At 50.4% G+C, this 11,882-nt stretch overlaps 1 protein-coding gene across 2 annotated transcripts; it reads right to left on the bottom strand.

The window, feature by feature from the left end:
- Positions 1–165: 165 nt before the first annotated feature.
- Positions 166–5,155, bottom strand: LOC136534358 (uncharacterized). 2 transcript variants are annotated; one of them, XM_066526810.1, is made up of 2 exons: positions 4,934–5,155; positions 166–4,773 (listed from the first exon to the last, which is right to left on the bottom strand). In XM_066526810.1, exon 2 carries the CDS (start codon positions 3,780–3,782, stop codon positions 2,370–2,372), a length of 1,413 nt encoding a protein of 470 aa, XP_066382907.1. In that variant the 5' UTR covers positions 3,783–4,773; positions 4,934–5,155; the 3' UTR covers positions 166–2,369. The 2 variants fall into 2 exon arrangements, with proteins under 2 accessions (XP_066382907.1, XP_066382906.1); XM_066526809.1 differs by lacking the exon at positions 4,934–5,155 and having other exon boundaries at positions 166–2,265; positions 2,347–4,457.
- Positions 5,156–11,882: the final 6,727 nt, after the last annotated feature.

Below are 11,882 nucleotides of genomic sequence, written 5' to 3'. Positions count from 1 at the left end.
ACCATTCTGTTGAAGCGACCGTTGTTAGTCGCTGAATTCTCACTCTTGGTAGTAGGAGAATTCTTACTCTCATCGAAAGAGGATAGACACTAGAAGTTGGGGCAATTTTCTTGTCTATTTCTCACACAAACTCAAACAAATGCCATACCAACTTGAGGGGTTGGGGTTACATATTTATAGGCTGCTAGCCAGCCAAGCATATGCCAAGATGCTAGTCTAAGATGCTAATATGCTGTCCTAGCTAAGATGTTGTCCTCTAGTCTAAGATGCTGTCATCTAAGATGCTGTCCTCTAGTCTAAGATGCTGTCCTAAAAACAGAAAAACAGCCACAAGAACCATGTGAGCAGCACAGCCCCACAAAGACCAGCCACACATGAGACTTATCCATCAACCATGTGATCTATTTTGGTCATTGTGGGTGTCTGCTGATCGTTACACCAAGTGAATCTTTTGCCTTGTAGGTCAATCGGTGCAAGCCCTAGATTATCAATGGCGTACTTGAAGTTATTGAGCATTGACAAATTGATGTGTGCACTGTTTTTGTCTTGTGCTTGGTAAATTAAGTTAAAATCCCCTAGCAGTAGCCATGCTGGAAGGACATGCTGCCGCAGGTCCAAGATTTCTTGCATAAAAGCGATTTTATCTGCATCGGCCTAGGGGCCATAGACTCCGGTAATGGACCAGGATGTATTCTCTGCGAGCATGGTGATCGTTGCAGTGACTGTGTTTGGCGTTAAGCTTGTTTGCTGAATCCTGAAGAAGCGCTCTGACGCCGCAATCAGGATACCGCCGGAAGCCCCTATTGATGGAAGACAGACAGCGTTATTTGCCATATCTGCTCCTGCTGTCTCTGTCAAAAGAGTTTGGTTCCAAGTGGTGATTTTTGTTTCTTGTAGGCATACAAGCGTCGCACCTGTGGATAAGATCTGATTACGTAATGTCGCTCGTTTTGCTCCATCGTTCAACCCCCTCACATTCCAGCAGATGATGTTACAGTTTTTGGTTGACATAATTAACCGAAACAACAATTAACATCGATAACCAGCTTGTCCATCTGAAGGAAGACCTACGTTGATCTCCAAGCAACCCGGGGATGGCCGAAGGCAACAGAGCCAGCAGGCCAGAGTCCTTCCCCAAGTTCTCGGTCTTGTGCTTACTAATCCAGGGCCGAAGGCAACGAGGCCAGCAGGCGCAGCGCCGAAGGCTCCATGGCCAGTAGGCGTACGACCACATAAGTCTCAAAGGTTCGAACATGGGCATGACAGCCCCGAAGAAGCCACGCAGGGCTCTACTAATATGACGAAACCTACGATATATAGGGCGTATCGCCCTAAACCCCTTGCCTGAAGGGGTTAACATTGATTACTTGATCCCCTCATGACCAGCGCCTAAGCCTCCATGGCCGGAGCCACGGCAGCCTTCTTCTGGATGGCGCTTGTCTTCTGCTTCTTGGCTTCCTGCTCAATGAGCATCTTGATGGCCTCCATCTTGGCACTTTCGATTGGCTGGTCAAAGTGCTGCACATAAAAATCGATGTCAGGGGTATCTTGAGTAGTGTCCTCACCCGACAGTTCCCCTAGCTTCTTTACTAACAATTCTTGGGCAATCTGAATCGCATCTTTGCCCGAATGTGCAGCTTTCTTTGCTAGTCTAGTGCTTTTTCTTTTACTTGAATTTGGTGGTGGACTGATATTCCAACTCTTATTTGTGGTGTTCTTGGTGTGAGTGAATGGTGTGTGCAGCCCCCCCCCCCTAATAAAGGTTGCATAATGGGTTTCGAAATTGTATGTAAGAAACTGTCAATCAGTGTAAAGTTGTTTCCAGAGTTGTTATTATTTAACTCTCGGCTAGACTGATCATCAATGGAAACAAATTGGTTGACATAATCTTGCTGGATGTGCGCAGATGTGGGCTCAGGTGGCACAGGTATTGTATACGTGTTTTGACTAGTCTGAGCAACTGTGGATGTCTCTGGTGACAGAGATTGGCTTTCAACTGACATAGTAGGAGGATCTAAACTACTCTGTGCTTGCAAGGAAACTGTAAGTTCGGGCAGTGTACAGTAGGAGAGCTCACCACCATGCCGTGAAGCTGATCCACCTGCAGACCCATCCACAGGTTGGTGATGACGTGCTGCACCACTTGCTCCTTCTCCACTGCTGCCTGATTTGGAATTATGTCATCGCTGTGTACGATGTTGGCTCCAAAGATGACTTCCCCCATTCCTGGAGTCTTGGTGTGCTCCAGGGTGTTGTTTGTAGCCACTGGAAAGGATGGGTTAGGCATGCTGGATTCAGGGACAATAGGATCAGGAGAACAGTATTGCAATTCAGAGCATGGGTTACCCTTAATCAGCATGATGCTATCATCAGGAATAGACCTCTTGGGGGGCTTCAGCTCCGATGCTATTGGATTTGCAAAGGACACCCTCTTGACTTTCTTCTCCACTTTGCGTGCCTTCACCATCCATACCTGAGTTGGAGCCTAATGGTGTTCTTGAGCCACCCTGCTTCTGCGCGGGGGAGACTCTGCGGCCACGCCATCTGTTTGAACTGATGCAGTCTTCAACTCCACCCCTGCAGCGTGCGTTCCTGGCCCAGCTTGAGAGGCTGCGATGGCGTCGAGTGCCATGGTGGCGCCTGTCATCATAGTCGTCATCATCCCTTCGTGGTTGGCGCCTGAGGTCGCGGCCACGATTGTTGCCGCGTCTGCCGTGGTGGCGCTCGCCCTCGGTGTCTGGCACCCCGTAGCTCCAGATCAACTCTCTGCGGGCCTTGCGGTTCGGAGGGCCGCCGGCCCTACCACGCCCCTGCAGAAAGGAGAGGTCTTCCACTACCTCAAAGTGGTTGCGCAGAACGTAGACATGGCCGCGCTTGAGGTCGACCGGGTCGTCGTGGTGAGGCGGCGCCAAGGGGAGCGGGATGGAGGTCGGTGGCAGCTCTCTGTCTGGCTCAATCACCGTGAGCCAAACCTCCGTCGGGATGTCGCAGGGATCGCAGCACCAGGCCCAAAGATCAAAGGACCTGGTGCGCTCTCTACGCCGGGTCGTCTCCTCCACATAGTGCACTGCACAACTCTTGCCCAGCGCCTTGGCAGCGACATCCTCCGCCCAGCGGTGCACAGGGATGCCCTCAATGCGTACCTTGACGTGGTACTCCCAGCTGACATTGTTGGCATAGCGGCGCTCGCTCCACTCGGCGAAGTGGAAGTCCCTGCCCCTGTCTGACATGACTCCCAGGTTCACCAAATGACGCCTGATCGTCGGATCGGAGAAGATGACGAGGTACTGCTCGAGGAAGTGCTTGACCACCTGGAAGTCGTCGTGGCCCAGGTTCAGCTGACTGCGGAGGGCGTCGCCGAGGTGGTAAGACTCCGTGTCGTGGTTGTTGCCGTTGAGCCAGCAAACAACAGCCTTGTTGATGAGCTCGTCGCGGCGGCGCCGGATGGAGCCCGTCGCCGAGACGGCACAGAAGCCGCGGGCGGGCCTGGCTCTCGGGTCCCCGGGGTACCTTGCAGCCGCCATCCCTTCTTGACCACGCACTACCTCCACAAAGGAACGGTGGTCGGACTTGTAGTATTCTGGAGGAAAGCTAAACTTGGTGGTGTTTGAATGGTTGCTACGCTCGCGGGGGACGAGGCTTTTAACATGTCGAACTCGCCGGTTGGGGTTGCAACCATCCGCACGGTGTCCTGAATGGAAACATTTCCAGCATCTCGGCGAAGAGGTACAGAGGCGCGCGATATGTTTTGGTGAAAAGCAATTAAAGCATCTGCCTTCCATCTTGCTCTTGAAGAATGTTGAGCCCGCAGACCTGTCTCTTGTTGGATTCGAGGTTTGAGCGGTCGCCGGATTTGAATCTGTTCGCTTCCGTCGGTATGACTTGGCCGGCTCCCATCCCTTCTCACTGATAACTGTGTTGAATTGATGAGCCTGCAGACGCGTGCCTGACGGATCAGAAGGGCCGCTGGGAACTGTCTTCACAGCGGCCGCTGAAGAAGTAGGCTGCTCGTCGGAGCCCGTAGCCTGGCCGCCATGAATGCCATCCGTGGCCAGCACTTGTTTCCCCTTTTGGCTCACCGGGAACCTGCAACGGAGGAGATTGTCTTCAATGTCGCTAGGTTCCGGGCGGGGGTTGGGAGATTGCTTCGAGAACGCCGTTGAAGAGATGGTCTGCTCGCCCCTGGCCGTCTCCTGGCTGCCATGAATGCCCGCTGTGCCCTGCGCTTGTTTCCGTTCTTGGGTTTCCGGAGTTCTGGAAATGGGGAGCCCGGAATCAATAGCCGTACCTTCTTGGGGCTCCTTGGTTTTTGCTTGAGCGCTTTCATTGACAGTCTTCTCGGTGAGGCCGGATCGAGGATTGATGTCAAGACTGCACGCCTGTCCCTGAGCACGGATTCTTGAGCTTGCACAAATCTCTTGCCAGGTCCGGTAGCAACGCCCAGGCTTGCTCCTGAATCTCTTGGTCTATCTCTGTGCGGCTTGCCGGAATCTGGCTGTCCTTATCTTCAGGCGAGGACGCCGGCGACGGAGCTGGCGACTGCCGACCGGCGTTAATGGTGGGCTGGGGGAGGGGGGGTGGATGAGACCCATCAACGTGTAGATCGGGCGGCAGGGGATTCGGATCTGGTGGTTGATGGCAGTGGGAGGAAGGGGATGGGGCGGATCTGGCCGGAGTTGGGTTCGGCGCGGGGACGAGGAAGGGGAGAAGCTGGTCGGGGTCGGGGTCCTCCATCCGTAGCTCCCTCACATAAATCTCACCGTGATTGCAGTTCTGAAGCAAAATAATAATTCAAAAAGAAAAAAGAAAGAAAAAGTCGAAATCAAGAGAGCTTAAATCGTCCTACAAACACACAAGCATCCACGAAACCTCAGCACCCAATTTCACCCTCAGCGATCCACCTAAACCCGAGCGAAGAGGGGCGCGGCCGTACCGCGTGATCTTCTCGACGTAGTCGGTCACAATGGTGGACCAGTAGGGCCCTAAGGCTGCCGTCCCCTCGACGACAACGACCAGCTGCCTCTCCGCCTCCGCCATCAACAGCGAGCCGGTGTCCAGTGTTCTCGAGCTCTCGCTAATCCAGCCCCGGCTTCCCCCAAACCGAGACGGCGATGGAGATGAAGACGAGGAAGACGGGTTGGAATAGAGAGGCCAACTCCAGAGACCCACAATTCCCTACATGACAGGTGGGCCCAAGCTGTTTCTTTTGACGGAGTGGCCGTTCTGTTAGGCCACACAGCGGGGATTTCGTCTTCCAGTTTTTAACACACCCATATTTTGGAAACAGTGCAGAAAAGTTTCATCTCCATAAAACTCTCTCTACTCACATGAAACTTTTATCTTTTCTCTCTTCATTAAGACAGTGTCATGTCAGCATATTTAATGCACATAAAACTGTATGAAATCCCCACTGAGACTGGCCTTAGGGCATATACAACGCGTGACTAACAACTTGTCAAGCGTGATGTGCGTTGTTAAGGGCCTGTTTGGCGACCACGCCTAACTTTCAGTGAATTATGGTCAAAGAAGATGTGGTAAGCGAAATCGAAGTTAAACTTATGACAAGTTATGATACAAAAATAAATTTATGACATATGAGTCATGGTGCTAGAAATGAACCAAACAACTATCGAAAAAAATTATAACATAACTAACCTTCGGCATATTTTAGTCTCCTACCAATAAGGCCTTTGCTTATGGTTGCCATACCAAACAGGAGCTATTGAAGGAGCCGGAGCTCACTGGAAAGAAGGAGCCATCGTGGCTCCGCCGACGGTCGTGAAGCAAAGAGACTGGTGCCCTCCTCTACATGCTCCTCGTTCAGCTACGTAGAAGGCGACATCGACGTCGAGCTTCACCATCGGAGCGCACCAAGAGTGGTGGCGCAAGCGCTTGCGCTGCGCAGGTGAGCATGAGCTCTGGAGAGCAACAACAGCGGCGTGCGAGAGGGCAAGCGCCACGCGGACGAGAGGCGGCGCGGTACGAATGCACCACGGGGCACAAGCGGCGGCGGACTTGCGAGTGTAGGCAGTCTCGAAGGGATAGGGAAGACAGAGATACGATAGGGAGTGCTGCATGCCGTATGGGCCTTGCCCTTGCCCAAAATGGCATATGCTTTACCATTGTTTCCTTAAATAAAGTCATGAAATCTGTTCGTTTTGCTGAAAAGCCACGGTTAAAAGTATTGTTCGCTAATTTGTTGTGATAGAAAAACATTGTTTATTCGTTAAAATAGTACGGCTCATAAGACAAATGAACAAGGCCATAATTTACATCATGCTTATTAGTATATATCAAAGCAGGAGAGTTTGGTCGCCTCTCGGGGTGTCCACGTCGCCCCGAATTCCCCTGGCCGTCCGATCGTTCGACGTGTGGCCCAGATTTCTTGTAGCCGCTTCTGTTGGAATCAGCTTCTGTCGGCTCCTCGTCGCTCTAGGTTGATTTTGCTAGCTTCTGCGGCTTCTCGTGCGAATCCGGTGGAGCAAATATATACTCGAGCTCCTGATTCTCCTTCAGGAAACTTCTCAGTCCCTCTCTCTCCTGTACGCTCCCTCCCTCGCTCCCCACTCGCGACGTGACCTCGACGACGCCGTGGGGCGACCTCGGCGGTGGCTGGCCCTCCACGCGATGATGGCCACCCTCCTCCTCCTCCTCCTCCTCCTCGCCCTCCACCATGCCACTTCCTCCTCACGACGCAAGCCAGAGGGTTGCGCGTCCTAGGGTTTCACCCCTCCGTCGCTGATCGTCCCCACGGCCGTGCGGGCAGCCAGCGGAGGCCTTGACGCGGCCGAGGGCTCTAGCGGCAGAGTGGCCTCCATGGTGGCGCGTGGATGACGACGGGGAGGTCATGTCGGCAACCTCGGTAGTGGATCTGAAGCGGCTGCTCATGGGGCCCCTCCTGGCGGCGGATCTGAGGCTGGAGCATGTAACATCTCGGTCCAAGGCTTAACAGGATTAATAGAATACTCATACCAATAAGTTGCAACTTCTTTTCCGGAAGCCCATCTACAAATAACTCCGAGGTTAAGCGTGCTTGGCCTAGAGCGATGGGTGACCGACCGGGAAGTTCTTCCCGGGTGCGCACGAGTGAGGACAAAGAGCGCAGAAAAGACCTGTGTTGGTCTATGAGGGCAGTCTATATTATAGAGAAGCTGTCAGATATAAGCGGGCCTAGCCTTGGAGAGGCGGGACGTTACAGAATGGTATCAGAGCCAACTCTTGCGGTTTCACGGGCGCGTGTGTTGTAGTTGCGCAGGCATGGTGTGCATGGCTGATGTGGATCCGGCGTGGTCACACAGCATGGCACATGTGCTGGCTCTGGACACACGGACGTGGCTAAGAGAGGACGCTCCTGGCTTGGGATTGATCGACAAGGACGTCGATCTCTTAAGGGGGTGAGGATGTAACATCTCGGCCCAGGGCTTAACAGGATTAATAGGATACTTATACCAATAAGTTGCAACTTCTTTTCCGGAAGCCCATCTGCAAATAACTTCGAGGTTAAGCGTGCTTGGCCTAGAGCGATGGGTGATCGACCGGGAAGTTCTTCCCGGGTGCGCACGAGTGAGGACAAAGTGCGCAGAAAAGACCTGTGTTGGTCTGTGAGGGCAGTCTATATCATAAAGAAGCTACCAGATATAAGCGGGCCCGGCCTTAGAGAGGCGGGACGTTACAGAGCACGACGTGGAGCTCGCGCCGGCAACGGAGGCGACGGATCTACAGCGAGCAGGTGGATCCAGCGCGAGGCCTCCCTATCTCCACTAGATCCAACTGCATGGGCTCCACCGATGGCCGATGCGTCGGCTGGACGGTGGCACACATCCACGAGCTGGCCCCTGCTGCCCCCCGTAGGTGGACGTCGTCGTGGCTGCCACCTCGACGCGGCTTCGTCCCGCAGGTTCACCTCTCCTCGCGCATCGTGCTGGCGGGTGAAAGATCCTTGTGTGGTTTTGGTAATTGAGTGACAACCTAGGTAGACTAATTGTGTTTATGAAAGATACACAGGTGATTAGTCCACAAGTACATATATGTGAGCAACATATGACATAAAGGTGAAAATGGCTTGGAGATGTTGCAAAGCTCACACATGTGATGATGAAGGAGCTCATTACACGTGAGACATGACATTGAGTCATGTGATCAAGGTGGAGAAGATCAAGACAAGACTTGGTTTGATGGACCGGTTGCAAGCGTGAAGGGCAAGTCGGAGGCTTTGGAGCGATGGACCGCGTGGCGGTAAAGCTTGAGCAAGACCTAGCGCCGATGGACAAAGGCAACGGTGAAAAGCAAGTGATGTCAAGATCGATGAACCAATATGATCACGCGATGATATGAAGTGGATCATATCATTGTTGATCATGTTGGTGCATGTGTTGCATCAACATTGGAGGAGATGGAATAGAATGCGCAAGGCAAAGGTATAACCTAGGGCATTTCATTTCACCGGTCATAGGTGTGTAGAGAAGTTTATGACCGGGTTTAGGATAGATGGTCGTTCTATCAAGAGGGGCAAACTTGTTTGTATATCGGTCATCTAGTGCCACTTGAGTGATTTAACTTTGCATCGTCGCTAGGATTGAGTGGCGTGGCAAGTTGAGTAGCTAATCCTTTGAAAAATGATTATAAAAATGCTAACACGCATACATATGGTGGTGTACACTTGGTGGTGTTGGCATATTTACAAAGAAGATGAAGTTGGAGTTAATATGGATCAACTCGGCGATGGAACGGAGGTGAGAAGGGTTCAGAACTCCATCGGTGGAGTGTCCGCCCGTAGAGTATGGACAGTATGATAATGTGGTTGATCATGTTGATTCATATAATGAGCTTGTTAGTAGACTTGCTAGCATGACCATATCTTTAGAAAATAAAAAAGCTAAAACATTGAAATTAGAAAATGAAAACTCATTTCTAAAGAACTATTGTGAAGAACATAAAGACTTACTTGATGCTTATAAATCTTCACATGATGAGCTTAAATTGAATTATGAGACACTACTTACATCTCATAATGAATTATTAGAATAACATATTTCTCTCATTAAAATATTTATCAAGAAACTTAAAAATAATAAGAGTTCATCACATAGGTCAATTGATCAATTATATATTATTGCTAACCCTTGTGATGTAGGCAAGAAGCATGTATCCACCTATTGTGATGATTTATTAGATATGTCATGCTCTTCACATATAGATGCTTGTTCTACTTCTATGTCTTGTGAGACTAACCTTTTGAAGGAGAACAATGAGCTAAATAAACAAGTGAAGAAATTGAGCAACAAGTTAGAGATATACTACAACTCTTAAGTCACCTTTGAGCATATGTTGAAGACTCAAAGAAACTTTGATGATAAGAGTGAAGTCGGCTTCAAGACTAGCAAAGTCAATCATCAAGAAAACCGTAATGACATAACTGGCATTGGCTTCAACAAGAGCAAGATCAAGGACAACAGATGGGGCAAGAGAAGATATGAAAGAAAGATGAAAAAGCAAGAACAAGAGAAGCTCTCTCATTTTTTGTGCTTCAAGTGCCATAAAGTGGGACATCTTGCAAATGGTTGCCCCAATGAAGAAAAGCTCAAGTTGAAGAAAGAAGAAGAGAGGCTAAGGCATGTGAAGTGCTTCAAGTGCCGCATTTGGGGTCATCTTACCTCAATGTGCTCAACCAAGCAATTGGTGAAGCAACAAGTGAAGTCTTAACTAAAGCCACAAGTTGAGCAAGAGAAGACACCCTAAGAGCAAATCAAGATCAACCATGAAGATGGTGGTGATTTGATGATAAAGAAAAAGAAAATAAGAAGGGGTGGAAAGGCAAGGCATCCAATGCAAACTCAAGATGCCAAGATGATGAGCAAGAATAAAGATGAGAAGAAATATTATGCTCACATTAAGTGCTTCAAGTGTGGAAGTATAGGACACTTTACCTCTAAGTGTCCTACCAAGCTTGAGAAGAAGGCTCAAGCAATCCATGAGAGGCAAGGCAATGAGAAGCACCACATGAGCAAAGAAGAGAAGGCTCAAGCAGAGAGAAAGTGCTACTCATGCCAGAAAATGGGACACATGGCACATTCATGTCCCCTAGGTGATATTTCTAAGCCTATTTCAATTATTAATAATAATGTGCTTAGAAAGGATGGTAATGGTACCTCTATGGTTGCTATTGCAAAACATCCTACTACTCATAATAAGGTATTGCCTAAGTATGTTGCTCCTAACTTGAGAGGACCCAAAATTATTTGGGTACCATCAAAAAGTGGATGATAGTTTGTAGGTACCATCGGCATTGGAGGCTTGATTCAATTGATCTCATATTAATCATTATATATTGAATCAAGATATGAAGCCTAGTGCACATCCAAACCCAATGCCATGACAAATTGAGTGAAGTTCAAGTGCTATCAACATACAAGTGCTATAATTCAAGTTGTTGGTGATTTATTAGATTATTTGATGATGTAACACCCCGGTGTTATGCCTGCATTTAGGCACTGCAAATCACGCATATCATGCATCATCAAGCATCCAAATCATACATGCCTAATCATGTGAATAACAATTGAAACATTGCTTTGAAACATCTGAAACATGCGTGAAACCTGAATGTTGCATACACCTGTTTAAGAATTGTTTTGCCCTGAATTTTTCTTGCTAGGTTAGTAAAACATGTTTGGCTACTATTGTAAATCCTCTAGCAATATTTAGTTCAATTTTTGGAGCAATGTTTGTATTCAAATTAATTCAAAATTTGGCTTCAAAAATAAATTCTAAAAATTAGGGTTTTGAGCTAAACGCGGACTTTGATGTTGCAATTCAAAATCTAGACAGAATTTGGCTTTGGTCATAAAAGCAAAGTTGTAGAGAATTAAATTCTAAACAACTTTCATTTTTGGTACATTTTCAAAAGAGGTCATTTTCTTGCTCAAAATAATATTTGAAAGATGGCATTTAAAAATTCCTTGAAAATTTTATTTGGAAAAGGATTTTTTCCTCCTTCGCGGGTCGTCGCCTCGCTTCTGGCCCGCCTGCCGAAGCCGGCCCATCGAGCCTTCCGCAGCGCCGTGCGCCTCGCCTTCGCTCGGCCCAGCCCCGTGCCGTGCTAGCCCGGCCTGCCTCCACGCGCTGGCCCCATCTCCCGCGCGCCGCGCCGTTCGTCGCGCCACGCTCTCGACCGCGTCTGGCGACGCACGCCGCGCGGCAGCCATGGCCTGCGGCCGCTCCCACGCGCCCGCCTACATCTGCTGCTCTCGCTGTGCACCTCATTTCGCACTCTCGCTCTCTCAGGCGCAGCAACTGCAGCAGCGCGCGCCCGTGCTGCCGAGCTCGCCGACGCGCTCCGCCGGCGTCGAGCTCCCGCACCACCGCGCCATTCCCCGATTCCTCATGTCCGCAACTCTGCCTCGCTCTCCGGCACCTGGTGCTCATGGTTGTGCCGTCGTTTGAGCCGAGGTAGCGCTTTTTTCAAGCTTCGCCGCCGTCGGCCATGGCGCCGCCGTGCTCGGCCGCCGTGGAACTCCCTCTTCCTCACCTTCTCCACCCCGCTTAGCTACCTGCTCGCATTCGCCTACGCCTCATGAACCTCCTGTGCTCGCTCGCTTGTCCTGACCCGGCCGACAATGGCCGCCGACCGCTGGCCGAGCTACGCCGCCGCGAAGCCTCGGCGCCGGCGTGGCCCCTTCGCTTCAGCCGAGCTGGGCCAAAGCGACCGTGGGCCGAAGCCCCTACTAGGCCGCCGCTCGCCCCTTCGCTCGGACTGAGCAGGCCGGTTATGGCCGTGGGCCAGTTCGTTTCCACGGGCCGGCCCAGTAGGAGTAGAAATAATTCGTTTTCAATTTCTCTTTATTATTTGAAAATAGAAATGGTTTGGAAAATGTTTGGTTACT

The sequence above is a fragment of the Miscanthus floridulus genome, unplaced genomic scaffold (assembly GCF_019320115.1).
Source record: "Miscanthus floridulus cultivar M001 unplaced genomic scaffold, ASM1932011v1 os_1844_1_2, whole genome shotgun sequence".
NCBI lineage: Eukaryota > Viridiplantae > Streptophyta > Magnoliopsida > Poales > Poaceae > Miscanthus > Miscanthus floridulus.
This window is presented reverse-complemented; position numbering and strand designations above follow the sequence as displayed.